The sequence below is a fragment of the Stegostoma tigrinum genome, chromosome 2 (genome assembly GCF_030684315.1).
Source record: "Stegostoma tigrinum isolate sSteTig4 chromosome 2, sSteTig4.hap1, whole genome shotgun sequence".
NCBI classification, from domain to species: Eukaryota; Metazoa; Chordata; class Chondrichthyes; order Orectolobiformes; family Stegostomatidae; genus Stegostoma; species Stegostoma tigrinum.
The window spans coordinates 98431350-98458017 of record NC_081355.1 but is presented as its reverse complement, the minus strand read 5'-3'; the positions used below and the strand labels follow the sequence as shown (position 1 = coordinate 98458017).

Here is a 26668-nt window from a genome sequence, read left to right as displayed (position 1 = left end):
TCTGGCTTTGAAATTAAGAAAGTAATTTTATCCTTTTCTAGCAGAAAATATGCATTAAACCTCTAATTAGTAAGTGCAAAGACTGCGATGCCTGTTTGTGCCACAGGCCTTGGGAGTCTCTTTTGAAGCCTGTGCTAATATCACAAACAGACATCTGCCTTAGAATGTGAGCACTATCCAGCAAATTGCAATTTGCCTAAAATTGATTAAACTGAATATCAGAAATGCTCAGATCATTCTGGTTTCACATTGTATTAGTGCTTAAGTTTAGATGAGAACTGAACTTAAAATTTACCAATTACCAAACTGCACCGACACCTTATGCCTCCAGGTTGCAGCACCCAGATTTCCCTATCTCTAGCTCCCTTTCTTGGACCACCTTTTCCCTAAAAGGCCAGAAAAGCATCTTCTCCCTCAAAGCACCAAATTCCATCACTTACCAAATTCCTACATTTAAGCGTTTAGCATCCAACAGCACTTTGAAGTGACTTAAGCATTTTTAAGTGGTTTTCTCTAATAAACAATTTGAAGTCAATATCAAGTGTACAATACTTAAGAGGCAACTAGTGTACAAAGCTACAGAAAAGGTATTTTTCCCATTAACTAAGCCAAAAACCCAATTCCATGATTACATGCTACACTCTGCATTCAGCAAATATACAGTATGGTACATAATGCTTCTAACTTCTTTTTGGCTATTCAATTTCATTGGCACGCCAGGTCATGTACTCCAGTATCCTTTAAAAAGCTCTTTTCTCAGATGTCTCAGTATCACAAAACAGACTTCTGGCATTGAGGACACCTTGGAATCTGTTTGGTTCTTAAAAACCATAAGGCCAATCTCATCAAACAGGAAATACATTCTTAATGGCATTCTGCTTTCTGGTTAGCACAAAACAGTGTTGCCCTCTACTTAGCACAACTGCTGATTTTTCTCTCCCTTTCCATGTCTCTCTGAATCTATGTGTCTGTGTCCAGCAAGACCAGCTGCTTGTCTTTTGTATTAACAAGTGAAAACTAGCAGATGCATTTCTATGGGTTTCAGTCGAGATCAATGCCCCCATTATAGCCTGTTTCTGGGTAGAGTGCGATAAGATTGTGCTGTTTCTCACACTAAAACATTCTACCCCAATTTAACAGTTCAAAATTTGTAAAATTTTGCCTTCATAACTGACTTAAGCAGTGGGCAGAATGCAAATGCAAATCAGATGTGGTTATTCACTATTTCATTCACCATTGTTGCACTCTTTTACACATGCAATATTGAATTTTTCCCTCTTTCGCAAATTTGAATTGCGTTTCTCAGTAATTTAAAACTCCAAAAAATGACCACCATATTTCCCCCTTTTCACTCTCGTACTTTTGGAATAGAGTTTCTGACAAAACCGTTCACTTTCCTCATGTTTACGTTTGAAATTTTGCTTTCAGCTGCAGGGTCAAAACAGCGAGAAATGGTCCTGTCCCCACACATTTTCATTGTCGCACCTCATTTTATTATACATTGTACCTCTGACATCAAACTCACCATGCTAGACAAAACCTAATTGTAAATATCCATAAATATTTGTCAGCATCTGAGGAGACAGAAGTGGTGTTGAATGTGGTGCAATCATTGTCAAACAGCACCACTGCTGACCTTCTACTGAAGGATACATCATTGATGAAGCAGCTGATGATGTTTGGGGCATGGACACTTCTAAGCTGAAGAAAGACAAATATTTATGAGCATACAAACATATAATGAATAAAGAGCAACAGGAGACCATTCAGTAGCTCAAGTCTTATTATACGATTCAATATTATCATGGCTGATCAGCTCGTGTTTTGAATTCCCACCTCACCCTGATAACTTTTGATTCCCCTGCCTAACAAGAAACTGTCTACCTTTGCCTTAACAATATTCAAAAATCTCACCTCCACTGACTGCTAAGGCAAAAACCTTCAATGTCTCAAAACTCAAAAGAAATTTTATTCATCACTGTCCTAAAAGAACATCCTTAATTTTAAAAGTGTTCCCTGGTTCTGGACTCACCCAGATGAAGAAACATTCTTTCATGTGCACCTTGTTATAGAACATTCAGGATCTTATACCTTTCAATGAAGTAACCTTTACTCTTCTGAACTCCAGTGGAAATTAGTGTCAGTTTGCCCAAGCAGGGTTTTTTTTTAACCTAATGTAGCAATGTTTATGTTATCTTCTGTAACATAAGAAATCAGAAACGAATATTGTGGTATTGAAGAATGTAACTGATATTTGTTATAACTAGCTATTAAGATTATCAGAAATAGTTATAAAAATACCCTATTTGGCCCCTCAAGCCTGCTTCACTGTTCAATACGATCATGCCTGTTCCGATACTCCTTGTGCCCATTTTCCTTTCCCTTTTCTCCATAATCCCTGATCCCATCAAGAATCTATCTATCTCAACCTTAAATATACACAAGGACTCTGCTTCAAGTAACTCTATGTGGCAAGGTGTTCCAAAGGCTCACAACCCTTAGAGAAAGAATTACTCCTCATCTCATACCTGAATTGACACCCTTTTAATCCGAGACTATGCCCTCTGGTCCTAGAGTCTTCCATGAGGGAAACATCCTCTCCGCATTGAAGCCCTGCCTTCACATTGAGAATAGTCTCCATCGCGTTATCTGATATTATCACTGTGCTAAGTGGGACAGATTTTGAACAGATCTAGCAAATCAAAACTGGGCATCCACGGGGCGCTGTGGACTGTAACAGCAGCAGAATTGTACTCCAGCAAAATCTGCAACCAGATGGTCAGGCACACCATCAAACCAAAGGATCAACACTGGTTTAATGGAGAATGCAGGAGGGCATGCCAAAACCAGCACCTGAAAATTAAGTATCAACCTGGAGAAGTGACCAAACAGGACTATTCGCATAAGAAACTGCATAAGCAGAAAGTGATAGACACAACTAAGAAAACCCGCAACCAACAGATCAGATCTAAGCTCTGCAGTTCTGCCACATCCATTTGTGAATGGTGATGAATAATTAGACAACTCACCAGAGGAGAAGGATTTATAAATATCCCATCCTCAATAATGGAAGAGCCCAGCACATCAAAAGATAAGGCTGAAGCATTTGCAGCAATATTCAACCAATTATGCCCGATGGATGATCCATCATGGCCTCCTCCAGTGGTCCCCAGCATTACAGATACCAGTCTTTACCAATACAATTCACTACTCATGATATTAAGAAACAGTTGAAAACATTGGATACTGCAAAGTCTACAGGCTCTGACAACATTCCAGCAATATACAGAAGACTTAAGCTCCAGAATTTGCTGCTCACCTAACCAAGCTCTTCCAGTCTACTTACAACATAGTTATTTACCCGATAATGTAGAAAATTGTCCAGGTGTGTCCTGTACATAAAAAGCGGGACAAATCCAATCAACCCAGTTGCTGCCTCATCAGTCGGTCAAAACAATGGCTCAGTGCTTAGCACTTCAGCCTCACAGCACCAGAAATGCGAGTTCAGCTCCACACTCAGGTGACTGTCTATACAGAGTTGTCCCCACGTCTGCGTGGGTTTCACGCAAGTGCTCCGGTTTCCTCCCACACTCCTTTGGTATGCAGGTTTGATGGATTGGCCATGCTAAATTGCCCATAGTGTCCAGAAATGTGCAGAGTGGGTGGATTAGATTTGGGAAATGCAGGGTTACAGGGATAGGGTAGGAAGGTGGGTCTGGATGGGGTGGTGTTTGGAAGGTCAGTGTGGACTCAAGGGGCCAAATAGCTTGTTTCCACGCTGTAGGGATTCAATGATTCTGTGATCAGTCTACTCTTAATCATCAGTAGGGTGATGGAAGGCTTTCTCAAACAATAACATTAAGCCGCACCTGATCAACAATAACCTGCTCTGTGACATGCAGTTTGGTTTCCACCAGGGCCACTCAGTTCCTTGCCTCTTGTCAACATGGGTCAAACATGGTCAAAGAGCTGAATTCCAGAGGTGAGAGAGGCAGCCCTTGATATCAAGGCTGTAGCAAGGAGTCTTACCAAAATTGGAATCAATGGATATTGACTACAAATTCTCCACCTCTGGAGCCATTCCTGGCACATATGAAGATGGTTGTGGTTGTGGAGGTCAGTCATCTCAGCTCCAGAACATCTCTGCAAGAGTTCCCAAGGGTAGTGTCCTTGGCCCAGTCAAGTTTAGCTGCATCATCAATGACCTCCCCCCATTATAAGGTCAGAAGTGAGATGTTTGTTGATGATTGCACAATGTTCAGCACCATTTTTGACTTCTCAGATACTGAAACAGTCCATGTTCAAACGCAACAAGATCTTGACAATATTCATGCTTGGGTTGACAGGGTCAAGTAACATTTGTGCCTCACAAATGCCAAATATTAGAAAATTTAAGCACTTCCCCTTGACATTCAACGGTGTTACCATCACTGCATCCCCACTGTCAACATCCTGGCAATTATCATTGACTGGAACCTCAACTGTCCAGTACATTAACATAGTGGCTACAAGAGCAGCTCAGAGTCTAGGAATATTTCAGCAAATAACTCATCTCTCGATTTCCCCAAAGTCTGCCCATCATCGTCATGATACAAGTCAGGCATGTGATGGAATGAAAGGTCTAGGCCCAAAACATCAGCCTTCCTGTTCCTATGATGCTGCTTGGCCTGCTGTGTTCATCCAGCTCTACACCTTGTTATCTCTCATATGATGGAATAGTCCGCACTTGCCTGGTTGATTGCAGCTCCAATGACACTCAAGAAGCTTAACACCACCCAGAACAAAGCAGCCTGCTTAATTGGCACCACATCCACAAACATCCAGAAACATCCACCACTGATGCTCAGGAGTAGCAGTGTGTACTATCTACAAAATACACTGCATAAATTTACCAATCTTTCAAACCCACAACCACTTGTAGTCAAAGGCAGCGAATATATGGGAACACCTCAACCTGCAAGTTCCCCATCAAGTCACTCACCACCCTGACTTTGAAAGATAACGCTGTTCCTTCACTGTCGCTGGGTGATAATTCTGGAAATTCCTCTTTAATGGCATAGGGGGTTTACCCACAGCAGGTGGACTGCAGCGACACAAGAAAGCAGCTCACAGCCACCTCCTCAAGGGCAACTAGGAGCGGGCAATAAATGTTGGCCAGCCACCAATGCCTGCATCCCACAAATGAATGAAGCAAATTATATTTTTAAGGGTCCAGTGACATTTTGTGATGTTTTCCTGTTTTATTTTGCAATAGTGGAATTTCAACTACACTCTATAAATTTGAGATTTAATTTCTTAAAAAAAGACTCAAAACAGAATAATCAGAAATTCCACAAGAACCAGTCTAATAGATGAAGCGATATCTACTACAAAGTGAGAAACAAATAAAATATTTATCTCAAAACCGTTGATACCATTCTTCTCATGATTAGCATCGTTTTCAGCAATTAAAAATGTTTAATAAATGTTGACACTTCTATTTCACACTATGAAGACACTGGCTCTGAGCCTGATCAGTTCTGAAGTCAACATGAAAAAGAATATTCCATTCAGCTCATGGGTTAGCTCTTCTTACAGTACAATTCTGGCTTAACACCAGGAAAATGGCAGTTACATAAGTGTTACTTGACGTTCCCAAGCTTTGCTGTGAGATTTATTGCCTTCTAGGCATAATGGGAGTCATTTTTCATTGTGCCGCCTGCGCAGCGACCTGCAGGATCAAGACACCCATCACTTGTCAAACTCTCCCAAGTTTTATCCCAGGCTGCTGCCCAAGTAGTGAAGTTGAAAATTATCTCCCTCTCCCGATTCAAAATATTGGAGCAGAATTGAACAAATCTGTCTTCACACAACTATACATTACTAATACACAATCAGCATACACAAAATATTATGGAAAAATGTATGTCATGTCATGCAATATTAACTGTGTAGTCTGGTGTACCTTTTGAAGAAGTATCAGCTGAACGCAGGTATCTGCACACAGCTAAAAATATATATATTTGATATCACTGTCATAAAAATGCAGTTACATTTTGCGCTGTTTACCTATTTAAAGTAGCATTTCAGTGGCCTTGTATTCATAAAAAAAATTGCAGACATTCATGTTATTTTATGTGGGGACTAGTTTTATTTGCAAAGCTTTTCAAACGTGTACTACTGTGGAGTCAGTGGAGGCTATTTGCTCTATCCTGTGGTTGAAATGTATGTGCTTTCTAAATTAAGAATTATTTGCAGCACACCAGCTTACAAATTGGCACTAAAAGCAACCTAGCTCATATAGTCAAAAACACCTGCAAATCTAAAGCAGGGACTGATGTCTTCCAGTGGGTGTATGGCAATTCTATTGAATAGAGCTAGATAACAGTGGAACATGTAAAAAACACAATAGCATCAGAAGGTTGCAACATGAGAAAATGTAACTGGTGAGTGACTTTTATGATTGCTCCAAACAGCTGTGTTGTATTTCGATGCAAGCCATCCTGAGACATAACAAGCTTAACTTGTCAAAAGATTTAGAACTAGCTATTTAAATACTTAAATTGTGCTTATTTTGCCTTTGGGAGAAAAATTAGTTTTTGGTTTAAGAAATAAAACAGATAATGATGATTAAAGTAGTAGTCCAAATCTGAAGACACAATATGATGCTACCTATTTCTACAGGATACATTTTGGACTGACTATAAATGGGTTTTGTGAAATGCAGTAGTCAGTTTACAGCTTGCTTCGACCCACATATGTGCATTCCTCAGCCATAACCACAATTAAAAGCAGAAAACACTCACATTGGAAGAACCTGGTTTGTTGTATCTTTACCTATAGGAAGCACAAACAACAAAGAAGGAGGAGCTTTACTTCAATGTAATAATTGGCTAAATGTGTTTTTTTTAACAATTTCTTGATTTCCTTTTGGAAACAAAAAAGTACATTCCTCAATATATTGGTACAATTACACATTCAAACCTGAATGGAAAGAAAATTAAAGAAACTTGTGAATTGTTATTTCCAATTACTTTATACACTTTTTTTTCAATTTTTCAACAGCTGAAAATGTGTTTACATCATATGCTTTCTTCTTTCCACTCTACCTCTATAAATTGGGATAATGATTAGGAATTCCTAGTAGGGTTGGTTTCACTTACTGTCACTTCTATGCAATGTGTTGAAATTTAAGCCCGATAAAAGATCATTGCAGACATAATCTAGGCTGACACTTCAGTGCAATTAAAGAATCACTTTCATTTCAAACATAGAAGGACCCACTTCCCTGTTAAGGAGTACTTCAAGATTTTTTAAATGAACAAGGAAATTCCCCTCAACAGAAATTACCCTTTAACCAACCTGCAAAAATAGAAGAGTTGGACATGAATCCATTGCTACCTGTGGAACCTTGCTAAGTTTAAATTGGCCATTGAGTTTATCTACATGATAAGAATTGAAAAGTAACCTATTAGCTCTGAAGCATAGTGATGTTCTCAGGATGTGAGCTAATGTTATAAACAGAGCAGTGTCACTGGCGGAATTGCAGAACCAGCTGTGAACTTAGTAGGTTTATTTGGGCCTTAATATGACTCAGGTACAGATGGTAAAGTGTGAATTTTAACCCTGGCATGCTCTTGCCCTGGGAAATGTTGAACTTATTTTCTCAAATGCACTACAGGACTGATTTGTATTTTTAGATGGTGCTAAATGCTGCATTTAATTAACAAGCATTGTGGAGTTTTTCACTGGTATCTTCCTGACTACATTAATGCGTTGAAGGAGCACTCAACCTGATGAATACTCATACAGAAGTATGAAAAAAATACTTCATGGCCACTTCTAATGAATCTCTCTCAGTCAAATATTGAGTCAGTGATGTCTATTGCCCTGTTTACAAAATGCTCTGGCTGTCGAAACAAAAAATGCCTCTAAGACATGAAAAATTGATGTAAAATTGCAGATAGTATTTACTTCTAATTGCAATAATAATGGCCTAATTTAGTTTATATATTTTGGAAAAAAACTAAGCAATCCATCTTCCTTGGTTGCTCATTTGAATTAGTCGACCTTCAGGTCACAATCACACTGCAACACCTAAATTAAACCATATTATTGCTGCGCTAACAATTGTTTTCTTTTTCATTTCTCAATATATCTGACGTATTGCACAATGAAACAATTTGCAGTGTTCTGAAGCTATATTAACCTGGACGATAGCATCACCCTCACTCAATGTTAGCACATCAGGTCCAATATATTTCTTACCATCTACCTCTTATATTTGAATTACAAATAATTACTGTGCAGCAACTTAGCTACAAGGATTCTTTGAGTGTTTCATTCATATGACTTTAACCTGTGAATGGACCAATTACTCAGAATTAGGTAACTCAGGGTGCAGAGGCTGGGATGCAAATCAGGCAGCATCTGTGGAGAGAAAGCAGACTTATTCTGATTGGCAGGATATGACAATTGGAGCCTCACAGGGGTCTGTGTTGGCATTGTTTACAGTTTATATCAATGATTTAGCTGAGGAGAATGAAAGCATGGTACCTAAATTTACAGATGACACAAAGATGGTTATTAAATTATGTTATGAAAAGGGAATAATGAGGATGAAAACTGTTATCAATAGGTTTGGTGAATAGGCAAAAATCTGGTAGATGCAGTGTATAATGTGGAAAACTGTGAAGTTGTTCATTTTGGTTGCAGGAGTGAAAAAAAAGAGTATTACTTTAATGGAGAATGGCTACAGGCTCCCAAGATGTAGAGGAATCAAGATGTTCTCAGGCATAAGTCAGAAAAAAGTTGGTATGTTATTACAACAAGTAATTCAGAGGGTTCGTGGAATACTATGTGCTATTGTGAGTGGAATTGAACACATTTGGGGCATAGATGAGACCACATCTTGAATACCGAGTCTAGTTTTAGTCTCTTTAATCAAGGAAGAATGTAAAAGTATTAGAGGCGGCTCAGAGGAGGTTTATGGCTTTGATTCCTGGAGAGAAAGAGTGATTTATGAAGAAAGACTGGACAGACTGGGCTTGTTTCCATTGGAGTTCAGAAGAGTAGGAGATGATTAGTTTGAAATTTTTAAAATCCTGAACAACCTTCACAAAGTGGGGAAAGAATGTTTCTTTCCCTGGATGAACCCAGAACTCTGGGGCACTTTTAGGACAGAGGATGAGGATTTTGTTTTTCTCTCCCTCCATGGGCTGTTTGGTTTTGGAGCTCTTTGCCTCAGAACATAGTGGAGGCAGGATAATAGAGCTTTTTCTAAGACAGAGGTGATAGATTCTAATTACACAAGGGTTATTGGGGATAAACAATAATATGTAATTCAAAAGACAAACAGATCAGCTCGGACCTTGATGAAGGGTCTGGGCCCGAAACGTCAGCTTTTGCACTCCTGAGATGCTGCTTGCCCTGCTGTTTTCATCCAGCTTCACACTTTGTTATCTCAGCTAGGATCTTATTGAACTGTGGAGCAGGCCTGAGAGGTTGAATAGCTCTTAATCCAAATAGTCATGTTTGAAAAAGACCCACATTTCAGAACCTACATAGGTAACAATGAAAATTTAAGGTATGAAATTGTAAACTCAGAAAACATTCAAAATTTATTTCAATTTGCTTCATCAATGAAAGAATTAAATACAAAATTGTACAAATTATTGTTGTGACATGCAGTTTCTTCTCAATACTGGGCACGTAATTTAGTAACGTTTGCAAAATAGGATGCACTTAATCACTATGCAAATATCACGGTTAGTTATTCGTATATCTCAGTTCAGTTTTGGCTTTCCTCCTTCATTTAAGCTACTTTACTGGAAGTATTCTAATATGAACAGGATTATACTGATTTGTAACGGGGTGTGAAGTTGAAAAAATATTGTTAGTTCTGTGGGGGTCGATTGGTTGGACAGCTGGTATGCAATGTAGAATGTATATCAACAGCGGGAGCTCAATTCCCACACGAGCTGGGGCTAGCACGAAGAGCTCTCCTACTCAGCTTCTCCCATTGCCCGAGGCATAGTGACCGTCAAGTTAAACCACCACCAGCTGTCACTCTCTAATGAGAGAGCAGCTCTATGGTCCGCTAAGACTGTGACAATTTTACCTCCAGTCTCTTGCAAGACCATTAACAGCAAGCCTCTGCCTCTGGCCCCAAGCAATCACCTCCAGCCAAAATGGTGTCCCAATCTCAAGGTCCTGCTTAAACATACTTCACCAGGCCATTTTTGCCCAGCCTCATCTGTTTTTGTCCCATCTTGTGCCTTCCATTCAGCTGTCTCTCTGATGCGGAGTATAGCCAGCAAGTGAAATATGTATCCTGCCAATCAAGTCATTTCTCTGTCACAATGTCCTGTAGGCACCTATGACAAGTTAGTCCTCTGTAGCATTTCGTCATTGGTCAGGTTGTCTCAACAAGTGATGCCCAAGATCTTTCATAGCGATACTGGTGGAAGTTGTCCAATTTATGAGACACCTTTGCTGTTCTATTCCATGACTCACTGGCTTAAACTGCACAAATGAAAAGCATTTAGAGAATATTGACAGATGAAAAACAAAAATGAAGTTAGGTAGAGCACATTCAGGAGATGTTCAATCACCTAGCTCCAACTCCATGTTCAAATTTGATGTCCAGATCACATCTCAGCTGTTGAATGTCAACATGGGAAAAATTGTCAGATCAGAAAGTCAAAAGAGATATCATGAACCTGAAGAACAACAAAGTACCCTGGATTGGTAAGATACATGAAGTGCTGTTGAAACATGGTAAGAATGATACCTTAAAGGAGCTCTCAGAGCTTATCAAAGCATCTACAGTGTGGAGGAGATCCTAGATATCTGGAGATTAGCAGTACTCATCAAAATAGTGGAACTTTAATCACTCCAACAACCAGAGGGTGTCACTCCTTGACAACGTCTTCAACACAGCACTGCTCAACAAATTGAAGGTAGAATTGAAAAATTTTCTTCGCGATAAATGGACAGGTTTCTAGGGTGGAAAATCATACTGTGAGGCAGATTTTTATGCTAAGGAACACCATGGAAGAGAGCTTAGAGTGTCAGAGGCACTTGTTAACAAAAGCGTTGATTTCAAAAAGGCTTTTGATAGCATCAATCGGCAGTCCCACTGCTAACCACCAAATAGTACAGCATTCTTGACAACTTCAAAGCCATATATTGGAGCTCCAGCTGTCTTTCCAACACCAACAATGGTACCACAGACTAGATTAAGATAATCACAGGAGTACTGCGAAGCTGCATACTGTCCCCATTCCTTTCCCTCGTGGTAGTTGAACTAAAATGGAGGAAAGACAAAGACAAGAGTAGATTAAAATAAATGCGGCTTTAGGATGAAGATCAGAAAAATAAATAGACAGAAATCAGCTGATATATGTCTCCTCACAAAATGTTCGGTCATTGTTCTTTAGGAAGAACTTGAAGACAAGAGTCACATTACATTTGAAAACCAGAGCACTTCTTATTTTCATCAGGTCTGAATTTGAAAAGAAGAAAATATCAACAGTTCATAAAAGGAAGCAAATTCTGACAGAACCACAGAATTGGTAGTCTAAATTATCCACTTCAGAGAGAAGCAGGTCAAAACAAGACGTTACCTGATCCAGTATTGAATGAAACATTTATGAGTGCAAAAGAAGGAAAATCCAAGCTGGTATCTGCACATGCTCAGTTCAATCTGGATGTCTGGATTTATTATCACTGATATCTTGCTGTTTGAAGGGTATGCTTTGTTAGTCTTCATGGAAATAGCTGACACAGAATCGGTGAATTGATTTGAATTTAATTTTTTGCATATTATTCTCATTTTAAATGTTAATGTTAAGTCTTCTTAAATAAGGTATAACTAAGATATTAATAGATTCCTCTTCAAATTTTCTATGACCAATCTTTCTGGGCTCTGAAAGATTAGTTTTATCAATGCAGGTTGTCATATCCTCCTTTTCATGATAAAATTGCATGATTTTACAAAAAAATTTGAAAGGTTCATTTATGTAATTTGAGCTTCTACCTTAATCATTTATATTTGATTCAAACTTTATTGTGTTTTCTGCAAAATGAATTATCAAAATCCATTACCTTAACCTACTGTTTTGCTTATCATGAGAAGTCTTCAAGCTGATTGGCTGGATGACCAGTGTGAATGGTTTCGCTCTTACTGGACGCCACATATCCCTTTAGTTGGTGTCAGGTTGAAAGCCAGAGTGAAACAGGGAAAATCTATATTGGAGAACATGTTATGTAATCCCTTGATCACTGACCAGAAAATTGAATCCACTTCGTTCAAAAGCCTCAGGGTTGCTTCTCACTCAAACCTATCTGCCTTGGATAATTTCCTGAAGGCTTCTGCCTTGTATTTCCTCCCATGAGCTGTTTGGTTGGGCATGAGCTTTGAGGAACTCCAGGTACGGGACAGGCCTTTGATGCCCAAACTACATAAACAGTGTTGTTGCAGGACTCAGGTCTCTGGAAGTAACTTCCTGAAAGGGTAGAAGAGACTGAAGCCCTCATCACATTTTTAAGAAAAACTCATTTATTCTCTTGAAGTATTACAACCTCCATGGCTATGGATCGAGGACTGGAAATGATGATTTGGCTCTGACCTCACTTGTTGTGCTAGATGTTGCTGAAGGAATGAGCAGGTTATGGAAAGACTTGGTCAACAGTGTAGCTGGGACCTTACTGGATGGCTGGGCCAGCCACCTATCTTCTTGACCGATGAGATTTAATAATTTAGAAAGAAATGGGAATAAAGGAGAAGGAGGGTGAATTTGCGTCAGCTCTGAAATATAGATTTGGAATTAAAGCTTAGTTGAAGAGAGAAAAAGGAGAAGGGAACCTTGAGAGAAATACATCAAATATTTAAATTTAGATATGAATTAGTAGCAGAAGTAGATCATTCTACCCCCTCATGTCAGCCCTGACATCCAAAAAGTATAAAGGCTGATCTGATTACTCCACATTCCCACCTGCCTCCCATCATTTTTCACCACTTTACTTATTAAGAATCTATCCAGCACTGCTGTAAAAATATTCAAATTTTCTGCTTCCACTACTTTTTGTGGAAGGGAGTACCAAAGACCAGTGGCAGTCTGTGAGAAAACATTCTCCTCATCTATTTCTTAAATGGGTAACCACTTGTTTTTAAACACTGGTTGTAGTTCAAGATTCTCCCACATGAGGAAACATTGTCTCCACATCCACCTTGTCAAGAGGCCGCAGGATTCATTTGTTTCAAAAACAAAAGTTGCTGGAAAAGCTCAGCAGGTCTGGCAGCATCTGTGGAGGAGAAAACAGAGTTAACGTTTCAGGTCCAGTGACCCTTCCTCAGAACCCTTCGAAGGAAGGGTCACCAGATCCAAAATGTTAACTCTGTTTTCTCCTCCGTAGATGCTGCCAGACCTGCTGAGCTTTTCCAGCGACTTTGATTTTGTTCCTGATTTTCAGCATCCGCAGTTCCTTTGGTTTTCATTTGTTTCAGTCAAGCCCCCCTTACTCTTCTAAACTCCATTCGACTGTCCAGGCTTTTTACCATCAGATAATCCACCCTGTCCAGGTATTACAATGTTAAACTGTCTCGAACTCTTTCCATTTATATAAACTCAGGGATGCAAAGAATTCTTCAATACAATGTCAAACCAATGACTCAGTTATGACTAATAGATATATATATTTGGGTGAATTGAGCATCATAGTGAATTAGAGTGTGCCTTTCATCTCTCGGAACTGTACTTAAATCCAGTTTGGGCGAATGGGATAACCGTGTTGTCTCATTGTTGTCTGTTAGCGAAATTGCAAGCAGCAATGGAGGAATGTGGGTATATATTGGCCCACCTTTATTCTCCAATACAGCAGCCCAGTTTCTAATCCCATGTAGAGGTCTCCTAAACTCAATCCTCATTCCTTCAAAATTTCACATACCCTCATAAAATGGCATGCCACCTAACATTCCACAATACCACTTCATGCCCACTCATATTCCTCCATGCCACTCCATATCATCTCTAGCCCTCATGGTTCACCATGCCTGCTCACATCCCCCACCCTATCCCAAGTCATCCCATATTCCCCATGCCCCCTCTGATTCACCATCCCCACCATGCAATATCCATGGTCAGTCATCCATTGTGTCCAATATATATTTCTTAAGAGCTATACAATATACATTGGGATTATTTTAAAATCATTAGCAAACCATTAATTCCTGTAAGAATCTAAGATAACCCTAAATTCAAATTCACTGTCATTGATACTGGACTAAAAGATCCTGAGGAAAATGTTGTTGTAATCCTTTGTATTTTTAATAGGTTGGTAAACAAATAATAACAGGTCAAAGATGAAATTTGTTATTATATGTTCATGAAAGTTTTACTAGTTCTTGGATTAATGAGATCAACTGCTGGAGCTTTTGAAACACAACCAAGCATTCATTGTGGAACAGCTGTAAAAACAAAGTGTTACAGATTCATTGACAGAATAAACCCAAAAAGTGGTATGCCTGCCAATCATGGAGGGAAAGTACAGACCAATTATTTATTCTACTTTCAGAATAACGGTATTTTTAAATAGCCTGGACTGCCAGACTGCTTAAATCAGAGCACAAAAATAACACTGCAGAGGACATCTTTCAAAACATTTTTTTTACACATTAGAATACTTTCTTCATTGAATAATTTGTCTACAGCTACTGAAGGCTGGTCAAAGAAAAGATTAATTTAGCTTTAAACAGTACATCCCTGTGATGAATCACTATATTAAAAATGCATCGGTATTAATAAATGCAGCACCTAATGGTGACATATGAAAGTATCAAAACATTTCACACCCACCATTCAGAATGTTGCCAAATCCTCAGCAAAATTTTCACTTCCTTCACAAACTCTCAATCCTTGTATGTTTTTAATACCCTTCCAAATGTCAGCACCTCCAAATTTTCAAGCTCCATTTAACATGGGGACCTATCCTTCGCAGAAATCAATGTAAGTTTCATGCTTGGTAGTATTGAAATACAAATAGTCCAGAGAAGGATTGCATGGGACCAGTAGAAGAAAGCTTCATTTCCACCAAAAACAATTGAAGTGTGACTATTTGCATACTGAAACGTGCCTCTGCTCCACTGCATCAGGCCCCAGAGCAGAAATATCGATGGCGGTTCAGAAGAAATGTGACGAGGAGTACTTCTCAAGTCCAGTGAGGCAAATCCTAATAGGGGTGCCTAGGTAGATTGCCAGGGCAGGACAGAGGGTTCCAGTGAGGCTGGTCTTTGTTACTGAGGGGAAAGCAGACTTATGTAGGGTCACGGGTGCCTGAGCTATAGGAACCCAATCCTCCTACACTACTGAGCTCACCTGCCTGGCCACATGGCAGGCTCCGCCCCCCCCCCCCGCCCCCGCCAAATACCAGTGACAATGCTTAGTGTCTTTTAGCGGCCATTAGCTACTTAAGGGGCAAATTGGCCTAAAAGCTGATGGGCTGCTCAGCACCAAACCTGCTGCTTATAAGATATTATTGACAGAAGTGTGATCGTAATGGGCACAATTCACAGTCTACAGCAAGTTCCTCTCCTCTCATCAATCTTTGCTGCCAGCCCAATCCAAGGGAACTGTAAAATCAGAATATCTAATCCCATAGGAGAGAAGCTTGCATGATCAACAGATCAGTGATTTTACTCAAGGAAACTGTTGTGATCTGAAGTACGAGGAAGGATCCCATTTGGGATAGAATCTTAAGAATTTGCATCTGATTATTAAGAACTACTAGACTCAGACATGCTTGTGCTACTATGACAACCTCCATATTTCAAAGAACAAAGGAATTCAGCCATCGACGTTTTGCCCATCCCCCTCACTTCACTTCCAAGACAAAAACATTGATTTTTGGAACCCGAATGAAATAAAGAAAATGAGAAAAAAAAGTTGTCAAAAAGAACATCTTGATGATTACATAATTAAAACAATGCAGCTATTAAAATGCAATTATCGTAAAATGTTTCTCATTTCTTTATATTTTCATTACAAAATGGTTCTTTGAGTGTGTCTCTGAACCTTGAATGAAAATGGCGCTTCAAGTTGACATTTAAATCCTACTAATTGTCACTTCTGGTTTGCCAGTCAAAAAGCTCTATTATAACTCACTTTAAGTATGCTTTAGTTAGTAAAAATAACTTTTGGTTAACATTTTGTAACTTATATGAACCTTGCATTTGAAGTTGTTTTCTTCATTGCTCTACATTCTTTCCATTTGTTTGGCAAAACATATAATGTTTGCCACCAAAAGAGAATTGTGGTGTAATCAGATGTAAAATAGCCTTACATGTATATCTAGTGTATTTCACATCATCAGGGTGTCCCACAGTGTTTTATTAGATTATTTTAGATCACTTTTGTAATGTACATAAATGAGATGTAATTAATTTAAGTTTGTATATCAGTGTTGTAGAAATACTTATACAAGAAACCATTACACTAGAATTATTTATCCAGTGTAAAAAATCTTTTGCATAGTTTGCAGCTACACAGGCATTCCACCCATGTTACCAAGTTAGAATGAAATTTACTGAAAGCTTTGTGCTGATCATTTATCAGAGCATTATACAGTCTTGTTTATCAAATTGTGCAGTAAAAACCCAAGTGAATGACTTAGAAAATAATGTAATATATAATATTTTGATAAAAGAGAGATTATAATGTTAAAAATCAATGATTTCACATCCATGTATTGTTGACATATACTGTTTTTCCTATCTGAAAGACCACCAATAATTTAAGTAATTAGCAATAAGCGGAAGAACTTGTTTGACGAATATTGTTAGGTTTTGCACACAGTCTGTGTTAATTCCTTGGGGTCAATCGACACCACAGGCCATTACCTGCATAGCCTGCAAAGTTTGATGAGTGAAGAATCAAAGAAGCCTGTGCAAGTCGTTGCCAGTACTGCTGTCTGCCTCTGAAAAACAGAACTGCTTGAAGAGCTCAGAAAACAGTTTTCCCTTAAGTATCATTTCAATATGATCTAATCCCTTTGTGTCTTTTTCATCTTTGTTCAGCTGGACCATTATCCTGCAGTACCTTACAGCCTGCCACCAACGACAGATATCGAGTTTAATTCTCTGAAGACACTGTTCCTAGGGAGAGTTGTTGGTAAGTGTGAATGGTGTGAACTAATATTTATCTTCTAAAAATACATTTGCCCAGATTTTACAGTCAGTGATAGTGCAGTGACCAATAATCTCAAAGAAAACTACCTGTAAAAATCCAACAAATTCTGTGAAGCAGACTTTCCCCTTCACTATGCTGTTTTAATCAAATGCTAACTCATGGGAATCTCCTGGTATGCAGCAGTGATATCAGCAAAGCATTAATTCAATCACGTTGACATATTCTCAAAGTCAGAAAATTAGGAATGCCAAAGGACCAAATCTTTTCATTGTTAATCTAAAATTTTAGGTGGTGAAATGTGTGATTATGGATGGGTTACAATAGAAGCTAAAATTTAAAAAATGAAGAAAAATATTACTTTATCAAATTTCTCTATTGTGAAAAATTTTTAGAGAGGGAGCAGTTATCTGCAGTTATGAAGCTACTATTCTTTTAAAGGCCTCAGTGCAGCCTAGTCAACAACTCACCCACCGGTTTTTAGAATGAGAAAAATTGCATATGAGTGGAAGGTTTTGTCAATACGAAATATTACTACGTTTATCTTGAATGTTTCTCTACAATGCAACCGTTGAAGAAGTTTAAAATTATTCATGACCCTTTAATCTTCCATGCTATTTCACACAATTGAAGTTGTTGTCAGTTTCAGTGGAGTGATAGAAGTGAACAATGATAGTTTGGAGTTATTAAGTCTGCAAAATACTGGCTTTCAGCAATGCTTTTTGGGAGAAATGTGACTCAAAAATACTCATTAGGGGATGATTTTGTTAGTCTAATCCTCCTGCCACTGGAAATAGTTTCTTATTACTCACTCCATCAATCAATTCATGATTTTGAATAACACTCCAAAATCTCTAATTACTTTTTCTACCTGCTATTAGGAGCAAATCTCCACTTCTTTACATGACAGAACTCTCTCATCCTGGTGTATAAAATCCCAGCTGCATCCTCTCCCAAATCTTGACAAACTTCCTAGAGTGTTATGCCTAGAAATGAGCACAGTGCTCCAAGTGAGGCCTGAAATATTTAATATGTGTTAAGCATAATTTCCTTGCTTTTGTGTTCTATTCCTTTATTAACAAAGCCAGTATCCTGTATACTTTTTTAATACCTTCTGAATTTCACCTGCCACCTCAAGATTTTATATTCAGGTACCCACAAGGCCTTCCAGCTCTTTCAACCCCTTTAAATTATTTCCTTCCTCAGTCCACATTGTCTCTCCTCGTTCTTCCTAAATCTGTCTATCATTTCACACATTTCATTTCATCTAATGATTGCTTATCTCCAGTCCGCTTACACCCCCCAGAAGTGTATTATTCTCCTCCTCATTTTTTATTACATCTCCATAGTTTGTGTTATTTGCAAAGCCTTAGATTTATCCCCTGACTTCCTAAATCCAGATTATTAATATACATTAGAAAAGCCCGTATTTTGAATCATGACCTAAGGCTGAAACCAATTTATTCCTCTTTCCAGTTTGAAAAACAAGTCCTCATCACTATTTTCAATTATCTGTCTTTTTAATATTGTAGCCAGGCTGCTATTGTTTCTTTAATTCCGTAAGGAAACAGTAAAATATATGATGCAAAAGTAAAATGTAGCCAATGCTGTAACTCTGGAATAAAAGCAGAAAATGCTAGAATTCCTGAACAAGTCAGTCAGTAGCTGTAGAAACAGACTTAAAGGTTTGGGTCAATGAACTTTCATCAGTGAATTGAAACATTCCAAACCCATTTAAAATGCCATATACACAAAATCACCCACATTATCCTCACCAAGCCTTTGCATATCTTCGTCAGTAATTTCAAACACATTAGTCAAACACAAATTTGTCTTCAACAAACCAATGCTGACATTTATTTGTTTGCCCTTTCTTTTCCAAGTGCCATTTAATTTTTGTCCTTGATTATTGTCTCCAATCACTTCCCCACCATTGTTATAAGGCTGGATGGCATGTAGTTGCCAAATTTATCCCTCTCCTATGTTCAAACAGATATTGTAATCCTCCAGCCCTCTGATATACATTCATACCCATGGGGAAATGGAAGTTTGGGTCCAGAACCTACGCAATTCCATCCTTGCTTGCTTTACTTCATTTAGGATCTCTCCCATTTGGACGAGATGCCTTTTCTATTTTTAGAATGGCCACACTATCAAATACAGATATACTCTCTCAGAACCAGTAGCCTGAGGACCCAAGTTGTGCCAGATTTTGAACTTTTCTGGATCTTGGGTTGGGCACTGTGTGCAATGTGTTATTCAATCCAGTCAGGATCATGTGAGATTAATGACAGCTTTGAACATAGTAATAGACTAACACACAGCCGAAAAATATAGTTAAGTCCAGTGCTATGTACATCTAGTCCAATTCTCCATGTAAGGTCATTTTAATTGATTATTTTATTTTAAATGATACATGGCACATTCTGAAAATATTCATTTTTACAACAATTATAGTTTTTAAATAGCTGTTGTCAAAAGAATGAATCTCTACCTCTTTTCTGAGCTGTGTCAATCCAAGACAATATTGCTACTACCTTATCCTTTCCTGTTTTGTTGGCAACATCTTCCTCAATTGAAGGTGGATGCAAAACACGCAATTAGCACTTCAATTAAGCTCTCTGCCTTGACAAGAATATTGCCTTTTGGGGCATAAATAATCCGATCCATCCCTTCACTAATCTTTAACTATTTATGTTTAAATAAGTCTTCCAAGTTTTGTTTTAACTGGTACTGTTTTTCTGTTCACCCATCAATCCATGTTGCCGACCTACATTGGCTCCTCACCTATCAAAGCCTCAATTTTTATCTTCTCATCCTTGGTTTCAAACCCAACCACAAGCCGTGGCAATTCCTATTTTATCACCCTTCTTCAGTCTAAAATCCTCCGGAAACTCTGTGGAACTCTGCAGCTCATACTCTGTGCATTCCTCAAATCATTAACTCAATATTTTCTTATGGATCAGTCCAAACTCCCTAAGATATATTAAGAAGATACTGTGGACCCTCACATTTCTTATTTTAAAGGGTCAGTGTCAGGTGCTGTATTCCAAATGCAATTCAATTTTCTCAAACTACCAAACTTGAAATAAAACACACTTTAATATACATTATAATTAAAATACAGACAATGTAAAAGTAAAGCAAAAAGAATTGGATTAGCCCTAACTCTATCAAAATGCTTAACATATATATATTGAAAACTGCTAGCTAACTGTTCTAGTATAATAATATCCTATAAACACACACTTGGCAAAGGCAAATTCAGTAAAATATATTGTCTTACATGTAATTCTAGCAGCAGGAAGAGAATCCCAGCTTTTAGCTATAACAGAGTGAGGAATGAAAGCTTCCACACCCAGCTTCAAAACCCCAGAAACTGCTACTGAAGGCAAAAATTTTTTTTAAAGATCCTTATTCCGTGGGATGTTGACCCTATACCTTCAGGCTGCTTCTATTGTTCCAACTTTAAAACAAACCCCACAGCCTCACAAGCTGTTAATTTTATTTGCTTTAGAACAGACTACTCAATACCACTGTCTCAGCCTTTCTTAAAAAAAGGAAAAAAATACACATCTTAAAGCCACAGTAAGGTCACAATTGGCAACGTCTTTACTTACTGAAGCCCACAATTCTGGAATTCCCTTTCCATTGTTCCCTGACTTATAGTGTTGCTCTCATTCTCTAAGGCAGCTTAAAACTTTTCTGTTGGACCGAGGTCTTCATCATCAGTCTGAATGTCTCCTTTCACTAGGTGACAATCGTTTAGTCTGATTTCACTCCTGTGTAGCACTTCGAGGCCTTTTGGTAAGTTACTGCATTAATACAAGTTGTATATATGAAGGTAGGCTCTGAGGACAGGGCTGAAATCTATCTTATTTGGAGGTGCTATTTTCATTCTCAGTATTAATTTTGCAATTAAAATGCAAGCTTGGCATGAACAATAAGTGTATGACCTTTAGAAAAAGAGCAGCAGCTTTGAGTGGAACAAATCCTGGATTATAGTGAATTTTTGCTGAAGTAAAAACTGCAATATGTGCAACCAGTAATGGACCAATAAAACCAAGAGAGAGGCCAATATTTCAAGCCATCTGGTTCTCATTTTAGGACTATCAGAATTGATGAGATTGAAATACAAGTCTGATTTCAAGCTCCAAATATTCGATGAGCATTGTCATTCACTTATATTTAACTTAATGAATGATTTATGTTTCGTTGCTATGAGGCAAAGAAGATTAATTTTAAGCTATGAAAACGTGCTCACTAACAGAATAGGAACTGCAGTTTTGGTGTGCAGATAATGTTGGTATTCTTCAAAACCTGCTTTAGCACAATGGGGACTTTTAGTATAACCAGTTGATTGCATAATAAATACTTGTGCTGGATTGCAGAAATCAGGTCTCCTGTCTCTTCCTGTCACTGTGAAATAAATATGCAGCATGCCATCTACATGTTTTACGTTGAGTAATGAGGTAATTTTATTAATTGTGACTGTTGATCAATGTAGAAACAATAGTATATTGGTAAAAGGTCAGAGATTTCTGCCAACGATAAGCATTATTTGCATTTCAGAAAAGATTTATGTCTATGATGTATGTGAATTCATGGTGCGTAATTGCAACGATGATTTGAAACTTCCCCTGAATATTTCTTAAGATGGAGCTAAATTACAAACTATGTTTATCACTTGTTTGCTCCGTAGTTTGTACTAACCTAGGTGACAACAGATAGGGCAATGCAGGAGCACTAAATTGGCCTCAGATACATTAAAGTACAGAATGGAAAGTAAAACAGATTTCTGCTCTTTATCATTACTGTTCAATGTCTCAAGTTGTGAAGTCAACATGTATGACAATCAAGCAAAAATAAGATCAGACTTGCATTGGCCAATTAACCATCACACATAATTTGATTCTTTGCAGAATGGACCCTTATGTGAGGTACTGCATAGAAGCCAGGGACCACTGACCTGCACCTAACATAGGTTAGCAGCTTTAAAACAAGGAGGCAAAAATAAGCAAGACATTCTTGAGCATCTCTCAAATGATCGAAGATTGTCTTTTCTTAGAGATTGATAACTCTTTGCTGCCCTTAATACATATAAAGAATTAAAAGATTTTGTTTCAAAACCCTAGAGAAATGTATATTTACTCTAAGAGTGTGGTGGTAATAGTTTGGCTGCTGTCTTCAATCAGCAGATTTTATTCATAAAGTGACAAGCACAGATTAGTTGCAAAATGAAAACTGGCAAAGGACGCCTTGGGAGTAAGGATGACTGAACAGTTTGGATTTCACTTGTCCCGTAAGCCTTTTGATATGATTTCCTTGATGCCTCCTCTGGTTTAAAAAAAAATCAATGCCCAATGCAACAATTTCATTGCATGATGTGAGCAACTTCTTTCATTATATTTTATATGGTTATTGAGCATTGCTGGCAAGATCAACAATAAGCCCTTCTTAAAGTCCGTTGAAAAGATGGTGATGAGTCATTTTTCAGAATCACTCGAATCAATGCAAAAATCTGATCTCAAGAGGTGAAATAGAGTGACTGCTGTTCAAGGCAGCATTTGATCATTATGACATCAAGGAGTCCTACTAATACTTGGATCAGTGGGAATTGAGGAAAGCTTTCCATTGGCTGGAGACATAGCTAGTAAAACACGAAGAAGGTTATGATTGTTGGGGATCAGTCAACTCACTCCAGGACTTCCATGCTGGAGCTCTTTTGAGTACATTTTTTCAAAACAACATGTTCAGAGGTGTCATGACATCTCTAAAACAGGTTAGATTTGAACCTCTTAACTCAGAGGTAGGAACACTACCACCACACCACAAGACCTCTTTATGTTCCTCGGGGTGGTGTCCTAGTCTCAATTACCTTCAGTGGCCTCATCAATAACCTTCTCTCCATCATAAGGTCAGAGGTGGGAACTCTTCAGACACTGAAGTAGTCCATGCCCAAATGCAGCAAGTTCTGGACAAATTCCAGGCTTGAGCTGATAAGTGGCACATAACACTTGTGCCAAATAAATGCCACACAATCACCATCTCCAGCCAGAGAGAAGCTAATGATTTCCCTTGACATTCAATAGCATTACCATCACTGAATCCCTACTGTCAACATCCTGGGGGTTACCATTGACAAGAACTGACCTGTGTTTGCAATATTTACACTGTGGCTACAAAAGTAGGTCAGAGGCTAGGAACTCTACAATGGATAACTCACCGCCTGCCTCCTCAATACCTGTCCACCTTCTAAATGGCAGAATGCTACCCAACTGCCTTGATAAGTGCACTCCAGTAACACTCAGAAGCTTGCTATCATCCAAGACAAAGCATCCACATTGACACTACATCAACTATCTTCATCATTCACTGTCTTCGCCACTGACACACAGTGGCAACAGTGTATACCATTTACAAGAAGCACTGTAGTGACCCAACAAAGCTCCACTAATAGCACCATCCCAACCCACAACCTCCAGCATCTAGAACAAAGGCTACAGATGTATGGGACTGCCACCATCTGCACATTCCCTTCCAAGCACACACACTTCTCATTTAAAACCACATTGAATTTCTCTTACTTAAAATCCTGGAACACTTCCTTAAGAGCACTGCAGATGTCCTTATATCCTAAAGACTGCAGCAATTCAAGAGACAATTTGCCACCACAGTTCTGTTAAGAAATTGCTGTTCTTTTGATCCCACAACAAAAGTAGTGTGTGGTTTGGAGAAGAACTCACAGATAGTGATGTTCCCATGCATCCCCTGCATATTCCCAGGTAGAGGTCATGCATTTGTAAGGTGCTGCTGAAGGTGAGTTATTGGGCACTTCTCACATATATATTACACACTGCTGCCACTGTGCATCTGTTGTGCAAGCATGAATATTTAGGTTGATGGAGCAGTTAATAATCAAGCGAATTGCTACTTCATGATGATGGCAAGCCTCGTGAGGGTTGGGAAAATGAAGTCACACTCCTGACTTGTGTTTTGTAAATGGAGGACAGACATCGCAAATTCAAGAAATGGGATGCTCACCTTAAAATCCACAGCTTCTCGTCTGTTCAAATTCAGTTTCTGATCTCTATTCATCATGGGGCTCCTCTTTTGTTGGGGATTGTCATTGCTCGCCTGTTTTGCTGCACAAATTTACTCATCTCTTATCAGTACATCTAACTGATTGATGTCAGGGTCTTGCTGCAATTGAACATAGACTGCTTCAGTGTGTGAAGGTTACAAATAGTTTAACTGAATTTACATCCCACCAGGTGCAGTAGTAGATTTGAACCATGTCCCTTGTATCCATATTTGTCCATGTACTAGAGATAATGGGAACTGCAGCTGCTGGAGAATCCAAGATAATAAAGTGTGAAACTGGATGAACACAGCAGGCCGAGCAGCATCTCAGGAGCACAAAAGCTGACGTTTCGGGCCTAGACCCTTCATCAGAGAGGGTCTAGGCCCGAAACATCAGCTTTTGTGCTCCTGAGATGCTGCTTGGCCTGCTGTGTTCATCCAGCTTCACACTTTATTATCTTTGTCCATGTACTGTTGTCTCCTCTCTAACTAATCTGTTTGATCATGTAGTGTTAAAGAGTGCCCTCTGGTGTTTTAACTCACTCAGCACATAGTAAGAACTGCAGATGCTGGAGTCAGAGATAACATAGTGTGGAGCTGGAGGAACACAAAAGACCAGGCAGCACCAGAAGAGCAGGAGAGTTGATGTTTTGGGTTGGGACCCTACTTCTGAAATGGGGAGGGGGAAGGGAGCTCAGAAATAAATAGAGAGAGGAGGGGTGGGGCTGGGGAAGGTAGGTGGGATGATAATAGGAGAGTGCAGGTAGGCAGTGGTGGGCGTTGGTCAGTGAGGTAGGAGGAGTGGATAGGTGGGAGAGAAGACGAATAGATTGTGTCCCACCTCCTTGACCTGAAACAACCTGTCCATCTTCTCTCCCACCTATCCGGTCCTCCCACCTCACTGACCAATCCCCACCACTACCTACCTGCACTCACCTATCACCATCCCACCTACCTTCCCCAGCCCCATCTGCCCCCACTCTATTTAGTTCAGAGCTCCCTAACTCCTCCCCCATTTCTGAAGCAGGGTCCCGACCCAAAACATCAACTCTCCTGCTCCTCTGATGCTGCCTGGTCTACTGTGTTCCTCCAGCTCCACCCTCTGCCGTTTGTTCTGTTCAACTAGTTTCTGTCATTTATTACCAGAAATTAATCTTTTATTGGTTTCAATTGATTATTTTTTAAAGATGACAATGATAATCAGAGATCTACTGCATGACTAGTTGAATTGTTGTTTATAAAATTAAAACTTATCTAGCACTTTTGCTTGCTGTAGTGCAATGAAGATATTATAAGCAGTGATAAAATATTAGGGGCAACCAGAATAATTGAGAGAATGGGGAGATTAAATTCTAATGAGTAATTATGTAAATTAGACATGTTCCCACTGAAGTGAAGGAGTGTTATTATTGTTTCTAATAAATAACCATTAATTTATCATTATTATTGATTCTAATATTAACCATGTTTGACTTGTCCAGACCAATGGAACAAACAAGGCCTGTGCTTAAAGGAGAGTTACCAGGGGGGTGGTAATCACAAATTCAAAACTAATGGGAGATGTATGGGAATGATTTTATTGGGGAGTATACAAAGAATCTTGAGCTGATAAATGTTATAAGCAGCAGCACATTTCAATGGTATGCTGGAGACACCTTTAACAAGCTAAGAATGAAACCTCCATCCTCGGGGAAAGGAGGTCCTGCCCTTGACAGCTGCCACCAATTTGTATGGCCATCAGCAAAATCCTCCAAGTAGCATAACAAGTATTGGCCACCGGTGGGACTGCAAGGAAATACTGGAGAAAAGGCAGTTTAGATACTGGGCTAAGATACGTCCCAGTGTTTTGGTCATTGAAGGATGAGGGAAGGCAGATACAAGTTGGGGTTGCATCTTGAGGGGGCGCCTTCATTGGGCACAGGCAGCCCCTGAGACAGATAATCCTTTCCTTCCTTGAAGTGTGAAAGCATGGGCTGATGTTTCTCATTTCACCTTCTACCATCCAACATATTGTGGTGGTGGATGTCTTAGCTGGCCTTCAATTAGCTGACTAGCTGGGTTTTCCCACCCGCATATGATGTGTTACAGGTCAGAGCTAAGCAAGAAGGCAGCAGGCTAGCCATCCATTCTGTTCCACATGACCTTGCCTGCAGATAAGCCAGCAGAGAGGCTTTAAGGTTCCCCTGTTACTTCACTGAGTGAGTGGTCAATCAGACTCCTTGGGGAAATGATGGAAACAACTAGTGTTGAGTTAAACAAACACGAATAATTTAGATTTGTTTCATGAAATAATATTCCTTTATATTTTGAAAATCCACTTACAGCTTTACTAAATGCTTAACTTATAAACCTTACAAAGTTACATATTCAACTGTTTGATGTGATTGATGTAAACTGATGCGAATTTCAGAAATGTGCAATTA

General features: G+C 38.9%; 1 protein-coding gene across 4 annotated transcripts in view; it reads left to right on the top strand.

Moving 5' to 3' along the window:
- LOC125465171 (contactin-associated protein-like 2) overlaps positions 1–26668 on the top strand; it is a 1711179-nt gene that overhangs the window by 1593320 nt on the left and 91191 nt on the right. For all 4 annotated transcript variants that reach the window (XM_048558395.2, XM_048558386.2, XM_059638055.1 and 1 more), the window contains exon 21: positions 17054–17147. In XM_048558395.2, the coding sequence (XP_048414352.1) occupies positions 17054–17147 (94 nt within the window). The remainder of the gene's footprint in view (positions 1–17053; positions 17148–26668) is intronic.